General features: G+C 45.0%; 1 protein-coding gene across 1 annotated transcript in view; it reads right to left on the reverse strand.

The window, feature by feature from the left end:
• The window catches only part of aqr (aquarius intron-binding spliceosomal factor), a 100908-nt gene that overhangs the window by 71214 nt on the left and 20788 nt on the right, over nt 1-8906 (reverse strand). Inside the window, exons 15-18 of the mRNA XM_048259440.1 lie at nt 7813-7933; nt 6833-6974; nt 6164-6342; nt 3475-3642 (exon numbers count right to left, since the gene is read on the reverse strand). Coding sequence (XP_048115397.1) covers nt 3475-3642; nt 6164-6342; nt 6833-6974; nt 7813-7933 — 610 coding nt within the window. The remainder of the gene's footprint in view (nt 1-3474; nt 3643-6163; nt 6343-6832; nt 6975-7812; nt 7934-8906) is intronic.

An 8906-nucleotide genomic window follows, 5' to 3' on the forward strand; every position in this document is an offset into this window, starting at 1 on the left:
CTGGTCGTTAGCGAGCCAGCCCAGGACGGCATGTGCTGCGATGGACATGACTGGACACTGGTCCTGCTGGACTTCTTTTTCAGCTGCCAGCTTACCATGCATCCTATCACCCCACATCACAACACACACACACACACACACACACGCAAACCCTAAGCCATTAGTGTCATTTATACACCTGCTTGGTTGAATTTTCCACTGTCATGCATTCTTTAGAACGTGTAATAACTGTAGGTTAAGTAGTTCCAGTTTTTTGGCCGTATCACACTTGTATATTAGTTCGCCGAACTCGTTGTGAAATTTAAATGAACTGTCACATTGCACCAGAGCTGTAAAATACAGATGTTTAGAACATAGCAACATTGTAGCATATGACGGAGGTGGCTTTTAGCTTATTACATGGCAGTAGGCTAAGTAAAATAGCGATGTTTCAAAGCTAAGGTTCATCAGAATCCTGGGATACACCCGCTTGACAACGGGAGAGATAGAACTAACGACCATCCTCCTTTAAAGGTGTACTATGCAGGTTTAGGAACTAAAGACCATCCTCCTTTAAAGGTGTACTATGCAGGTTTAGGAACTAAAGACCATCCTCCTTTAAAGGTGTACTATGCAGGTTTAGGAACTAAAGACCATCCTCCTTTAAAGGTGTACTATGCAGGTTTAGGTATTTAAAGGTGTACTATGCAGGTTTAGGTATTTAAAGGTGTACTATGCAGGTTTAGGAACTAAAGACCATCCTCCTTTAAAGGTGTACTATGCAGGTTTAGGTATTTTTGGCGAGTTTAGAGCTCCCTCTAGAGTTGCGATGTATTTATATATTACTCTGCTATTGTAAATAGCAAACTTCTCGCGACTTATCCCCCTGTACACAATGCAAATGTTTTTGTTGTAGAGGTGAAGGATTAACAACAGGCAAAAACTATCTCCAAAGAGCTATATCTACTGACAAGGTAATGTTTCAGATTCTCGCAAGTTTTGGCGGGGCGCCACTCTTGGAAGTTGCATGGTTGGTTTTCTCAGTAGGGAATCGCTACGTCTATGCTGTATAGCTATGCTAGGTGAACGATTTGCCTATTATAAGTTTGTTTACCATCAAAGGCTTCATAAAGGTGAAAATCTTGCATAGTGTACCTTTAACACACACATTTCTCTCTTCTCCTGTAACACACACACACTTAATTGTAACACACACAGCCCTCTCCTCTCCTTTATTATAACACACACTTGTGTAATTGTGTAACACACACAGCCCTCTCCTCTCATTTATGAGCACAGAGCCCAGAGCTTGAGGCCAGACAAGCCCTCCTTCAGAGAGGAGATGCAAGCTGAGGGGCTATTTATAAAACACATGATGAAATAGGTACCCTACTGTGTGTGTGTGTGTGTGTGTGTGTGTGTGTGTGTGTGTGTGTCTTAAAGAAGCTAGCTGTTATTCTCTCTCTCTCTCTCCCCCTCTCTTACACACACACACACATAATACATTAAGCTACCAAACCACTCACATATGCACACTGCAGACACAAGCACATAAACAAGATGCAATATAATCAAAACACACACGCGCACACACACACACACACAAACACATGTGCATGGACAAAGGAGGCACCATCCCATAAAATCATTAACACACACTCACACCAACACACACACATTCAGGCTGGTGGTCTCCTAATTGGAAGTGGTCTGACTGCACTGGTGAGACAGAATGAGGGTGATTACTCTGACACACCATTACTCTGGTAGAAGTGCGTTGTCTGCAAATTCAACTCCCCAACGCACACACACACACGCACACACACGCAAAAAAACAAACATGCAGACCTTCCACACTAAGTGAAAAAAATTAAACCCGACGTTTGCCAAACACAAACACAAACACAAACATAAATTGATGGAATGTGATGTCTACAATTCCGTTTGTTTGTTTGTATCTGATTTGTTGAGGTAAACAAACAGCAGGAGAGGGTGAAGATGAAGGGAGCCCTGGCAGCCTGCAAGGGCTGCTGCAGGGGCTACATCTGACCAAGCTGATCACCTCTATTGATCTGAGCAGTATTGATCGACAGGAGGACTGGGGGGCCACATCCTTCCTGCCTGCCTACAGTCTCACCTAGCGTTCATGGGCATCGGAAAAACCTTTTTCACAGTGAAAACGTCATCATTCACGTCAGGTAATGTGTGACTCAGAGGAAGGAAACTGGGGCTAGATTTTACTAACAGAGTTGCCCAGTTAGTGACTTTGTTTGTAGATAGATAGATAGATAGATAGATAGATAGATAGATAATCCTTTATTGATCCCTAGGGGAAATTCAAGTTGTAGTTCGTTTGTAGTCCATGTGGCCTTTCATGTCCAACAGTTTAAATGTGAACTTGGGAATTTGCCATTTTTGTCACTTGAAAGCTGCATATCTTTCTTTCACGAGCATCTTACACTATATTTTCAGCAAACACAGTTGTTTATTTAGGATTAGTGAGCCTATGTTTTAACCTTTGTTGTGGTATCCGTGTTTGTCACACATTCCGACGGCAAAGCACATGAACACTCGCTGTGGGAAAAACAAAGTGATCACCGGTCATTCCCAGGTGCCATGATGTCACTTCCTCAGGAGACGGTATTCCTGCTCCATAGAGGAGAGCACGAGACACCACTCAAGCATCACACACACATGCCAGACTACCATGTGATGAGAAATCAAAAATCCTTGATTTCTGTTCCGTTTCAACCCTCTCTGGTAAAATTTCACTAACTCAAGATTCTGATAACATCCTAGCAACACCCTGGATACCATCCTTTAGCAACATCCTGGATACCGTCTCCTAGCAACATCCTGGATCTTAAGTTGGTGAAATTTCACCATGTGATGGGTTTTCAGAGATCACATGTCAACAATGTGAAACTGGAAATGGTCGTCACTAATGACACACGCCACATGTAGGTAGAGACATTTTACTACTTAAAGCTGCAGTTGGCAAGATTTTTTTGATCATATTCACTGAAACCGACTCTATGCTCCAACAGAACAATATAAATCAGCCGGTTTTAGAAAAAAAACGCACTTCTACCTCCACCTAGAGCCTGTTATTTTTTTTGCAAAAATCCGCAGCTCCCGGTTCTTCTGGTCCAATCAGAGCAGGGCTGTGTAAGATCTGACTGTCAATCACAGTCTGGTGTGCACTGACGAGCACAAACTCGATGAGAGGGTGCTCGGTGGTAGTGGGGGAGGGGCATGAGAGTTATAAACATTAAACATTTTGGCTAAGTCCCCTCAATCTGTCAGACTTGCCAACTGCAGCTTTAATTGTTTTGGTGAGACTCTGTGGGTTTAAAGACTGAATTCGGTCTGCAGCGTTGTACATTCAGATTTCACATAGTCTCAGCGTGGACATCAGTGCGGAAATGGTACTCAGGCACACAGTCTACAGTGTCTGCTCACATCATACACCAACAGTCTACAGAGCCTGCTTACCTTCCTCGATGACGCGGCCCTTGTCGTCTAGCATGCCCTGCACCTCGCAGCCACGCACATACACCAGGCCCACCTGGTCCACGAACGGCTGGCGCCGGTCGAAGCGTGTGCCGTACGGCAGCATGGGCCGCACAGTCACCAGGAAGCACACGTCGTGCTTACGCAGGCCTGAGGATAAGAAGAGATTAGGGAAGAGAGGGGGAGAGAGAGAGAGGGAGACAGAGAGGGGGAGGAGAGAGGAGGAGAGGAAGGAGAGAGGGAGGAGAGGGGGAGAGAGAGAAAAGGGAGGAAGGGGGAGAAAAGAGAGAGAGAAGGAGGAAAGCAAGAGGAAGTAGGGGGGGAAGTAAAGGGATGGTAAGAGAGGATAGGAAAGTAGAAGAGGAGGAGAGGAGGAGAAAAAAGAAAATAGGGTTACACCTTTGCTCAAGAAAATAGTCCTGTCTCCATTCAGCTGATAAGCACAACTATAGTCCTGTCTCCATTCAGCTGATAAGCACAACTATAGTCCTGTCTCCATTCAGCTGATAAGCACAACTATAGTCCTGTCTCCCTTCCATTCAGCTGATAAGCACAACTATAGTCCTGTCTCCCTTCCATTCAGCTGATAAGCACAACTATAGTCCTGTCTCCCTTCCATTCAGCTGATAAGCACAACTATAGTCCTGTCTCCCTTCAGCTGATAAGCACAACTATAGTCCTGTCTCCCTTCCATTCAGCTGATAAGCACAACTATAGTCCTGTCTCCCTTCCATTCAGCTGATAAGCACAACTATAGTCCTGTCTCCCTTCCATTCAGCTGATAAGCACAACTAAAGTCCTGTCTCCATTCAGCTGATAAGCACAACTATAGTCCTGTCTCCATTCAGCTGATAAGCACAACTATAGTCCTGTCTCCCTTCCATTCAGCTGATAAGGACAACTGTAGTCCTGTCTCCCTTCAGCTGATAAGCACAACTATAGTCCTGTCTCCCTTCCTTGTTAAGGGTTCTTGAGAGAGAGGTGTTCAAGCGAGTTTCTGATTTCCCATCTCAGAACAACTTACTTCACCCTAGGCAGTCTGATTTCAAGAGAGGCCATCCTACCAAAACAGCTCTTTTATCTGTGACTGAAGCCCTTTTATCTGTGACTGACTGAAGCACTGAAAGTAGCTAAAGCCTCTACTCAGTCATCAGTATTAATTTTACTGCAGTGTTGTTGAAACGGTTACCCTTCTCCTCTGTACACTATTTGAGCCAGGAACTCCATAGGATGCATCCTACCTCAAAGGACATTCATTTAGTGTGTCTTAGCAAGAGCAAATATCAGTCTCATGATCTCACCACAGGTGTACCTCAGGGATCAGTACTTAGGACACTTCTATTTTCCATTTATACCAGCTCCTTAGGGGAGATAATTCGCTTTCACGAATTTGCCCATCACTGTATGCCGACGATACACAACTTCACCAGGCTCTCCCACCTGATGACCTGCATTTCTGCTGGGATTTCTGCTCGCCTCAGGAATATTTCTGTCTGGAGGAACAATCAACACCTGCAGCTAGGGATGTAACGGTATGAAAATTTAACCTCACGCTCATAGTGACCAAAATGATCATGGTTTTCGGTATTATCGCGGTATAAAAAGACGCAGAGTGGCTACATGTACACGTTTGGGGTGAAAATGTTCCACCTTTTAAAATCAGGTGTAACCTAATCCGAATCGCAGTTAAATCCATGAACACAGAATCAGTGGGGTACCAGTTTTTTTTTCATTGTACCAGGCCTACTGTATGTCAAAAGCAGGCTCAGATGAAGCTAGGAAGGATTAAACACACGGTTTCCACACCGTGGTAACGAACTGGGATAATTAGGATATTTGTAATGAAAACGGTAATTGTTATCATCAACATTTTTATCGCAGTTTACCATTATACCGGTAATCGTTCCATCCCTACCTTCAGCTCAATCTGTTCAAAACTGAGCTTCTGGTATTCCCAGCTAATAAAGCTATTCCCCAACAGAGAACCATCCAGCTTGGCCTGAGAGATCAGTCAAGATTAGTTTCCTCTATGATTCCTCATGGTCGGGATGATTTACCTAATGCTCTTTGTTCTAGAGATAAATTTGCGGTCTTTGCGGTCAAAAAATGTTTAAATCTGTTTGCCTTGTTTCTAACCAGTTAATTTCCCTTAGAGAGTCGCAGTTTGTATATATGTTTATGCTAACTTGCCATCATTCTGTTAACTCCATTTAGTCTATTAACAATTGGTACTTTTTAAGTACCAATTGTTAAAAACCATATACATATACATAAACATAAACATACTATAATTACCAATAGATAGCAAAAGGCGCAAGAAAGAGAAGGTCCAGTCAGGGCAAAGCGACATAAAAGGAAGATACAACAAGGAGAGACCTGATTCAGCCATTACATGAACCCACTGCAGCAGGGACTATATAGGCACAGCAGATCATGCCCCTTACCAGAAATTCTACAACCCTATTAACCCCCGGGGTCGAACGGATGCCTTTTCACTGAACAATAAAGCCCACACCGTCCAGGCAGATTGGAGTGATACATCCCAGGAGAGGTCAAGGATGAGGTGAGGGCAGGAATCTTCTCCAGGAATAACAAGGTTTCCACGGTTTACAGGGCTGCTTGCAGCTCATTCCCTGCTTTCACAGAGAGGTGCATGATTGGAAGGACTCACCCTCCCACTCGTTCTTGATTTGGTCACGCACGTTGAGGTTGATCGTGATGTCGGCGCGGACGCGTGCAGGCCAGTTCTCGCCGATGTTGGGCTTGGCCACCTCTACGATGGAGAACGACATGATGGTCTGCGCCATACGAGCCCAGCCGCCAAATACCACACCGCCATACTCGGACTGCCTGCACACACACACACACACACACAGACACACACAAATTAAATGTTATATCACTGTTAGTTACCGTATTTTCCGGACTATAAGTCGCATCGGAGTATAAGTCGCACCAGTCAAAAAATGTGCCATGAAGAGGAAAAAAACATATATATAAATATATATGTTGCACCTGAGTCGCAGGACCAGCCAAACTATGAAAAAAAGTGCGACTTATAGTCCGGAAAATACGGTACTTTACAGCCCATATGTAAAACCTTTTGAATGACCAATGTGTATGAGTTGCGCCCCATAAATGCACTTGACTTGTTTTGCTAATTCATTGCCTACTGAAACCTGTTGTTTCATTTATGTGTAATTGTTTGGTTTCCCCTCCCATTAATAAATATAGACTTTATAATTAAATCATAGAGTGGACACTGTAAATTGTCCATGCAGTTTAGTGTGTGTGTGTGTGCGCAATAAGAGTAATTCAATCTCAGTTGCTGATGGCATACCATGGCTTCATCCTGGACACCACGTCCTCGATGTCCTGTCTGATCTCGTAAGTGGACTCCAGGCGGAACAGGTTGAAGTTCCGTAGCAGGTAGTCATGGAGAGTCAGGAACTGCAGGTTCAGCTTCGGCAGAGCTAAGCAACCTGGACACATGCAAACGCGTGCATAAACACACACACACAAATAAATAAATAAATAAATAAATAAATAAATATGCCTCCTTATGCCAACAACATGTCCTCACACATGTATACACTCAAAAATACCCCCACACACACACTTGGTTTTTCCATCAGGCTTCTACAGCATGAATGAGGGCTTGAGTAGGACCACACACACACACACACACTCCACTCTCCACTCTCCACACACACACAATGAATTAGGGCTTGAGCAGGACTGTGCTTTAGTAGCAGGGCGGGCGTGCTGTGCCTTATTGGCCATCAAAGTTGAATTTAAACAGGATCTCTGGCAGCACTGCTCCTCTACGCTCACACACACACACACACACACTCCACACACTCTCACACACACACACACACACACTCCACACACTTACTCTCACACACACTCCACTCTCCACACACACACACACACATTCCACTCTCCACACACTCACAAACACGGTGGCTTAAATGGAGCCAGGGTGTCAGTGGCGCAGCACAGTTTTAGCCCGATAAGGATCTGCCTCTCGAAACCTGAAAGAGGATGAATGAGAGACTTTGTGTGTGTGTGTGTGTGTATATGTGCGTGTGTGTTCTTACATGGTCTGGATCTGAATGTGTAATCCTGGTGGTGTGTGTGTGTGTGTGTGTGTGTGTGTGTGCATGTGCACGTGTGTTTGTGTGTATTCTTAGAGAGATGTTCTGGACCTGAACGTGCAGTTCTTGTGCTGTGTGTGTCTGTGTGTGTCTGTGCGTTGAGTGCATCTGTTCACATTCCCAGCAGAGTGGTTAAAGTGACTTTGGGGTCCCCACCCACCTTCCCCAGAGTAGTACTCAGTGGGTACGATGTTCTCATCCCAGATAATCTTCTCCGTCGGGTACAAGGGCATCTGGTTGAGCTGCTCAATCTGGGAGATCCTCCGCTCGTGGCGCGACACCTGTGTGTGTGTGTGTGTGTGTGTGTTTGTGTGTGTGTGTGTGTGTGTGTGTGTGTGTGTGGGAGAGAAAAGGGGTTGAAACTGGGTTCCCAAATGCCTGTTCTCGTATCACCAGGACACCCATCCAACCCAAACACCTTGTCCAAAAAGCACGTTCACCAATCAAAGGCTTATCCTTCTGCTCCAGAAGTACCGCTACACCAATCCCTCGTCACCCGGGGCAACCCTGGACGGCCATGTGCTCGCCGCGCTCTAAAGTGGGCCACGCGGCGCGGGCCTGATGCTCCAGTCCATTCTCATCAGGTGAAAGCCATAATCAGGGCTTTTGTTTTGTTTGTCATTATCACAGTTGTGTTTGGGGCCGAAATGCAAGCAGGTCATCTCTGGGACAGAGTGTGTGTGTGTGTGTGTTTTGTGTGTCATTATCACAGTTGTGTTTGGGGTTTGGGGCGGAAATGCTGACAGCTGGAAGGGAAGATGATGTGTGTTGGGAGGGCATGTCAGACGACACCCGGGGTATGCAAAGACACGAGAACACGCACGCACACACAAACACACTCACACAAACAATACTAACACAACACAGACACAATACAAACACACTACACAAATACAGTATATACTCACTACACACACACTCCCTACACACACTGCTTTCTGCTGCCTTCTCTCTTCCACACTAAGATCCCTTCTAATGAGTAGCTATAGGCCTTTTCATGACCTCGTACACAAGGCTTATACTACTCCATAACTTCACTGAATAGAAAACATTATGGCAACATGCACGCACTCAAACAAGGCTCTGGGTTATGGAGTCATGCAGACACATGTAACACAGAACATTCACTGAAAGGACAGTATCTTGGGAGCGTGTGTGTAAAATGATGTATGCATTATTCACTAAGTGCAGTGCATTATGGGAACGTGTGTGTGTGGAAATGACGCACGCATTTAGTGCCTGCAGTGGATCATG

This window comes from Alosa alosa, chromosome 1 (genome assembly GCF_017589495.1).
Source record: "Alosa alosa isolate M-15738 ecotype Scorff River chromosome 1, AALO_Geno_1.1, whole genome shotgun sequence".
Taxonomy (NCBI): domain Eukaryota; kingdom Metazoa; phylum Chordata; class Actinopteri; order Clupeiformes; family Clupeidae; genus Alosa; species Alosa alosa.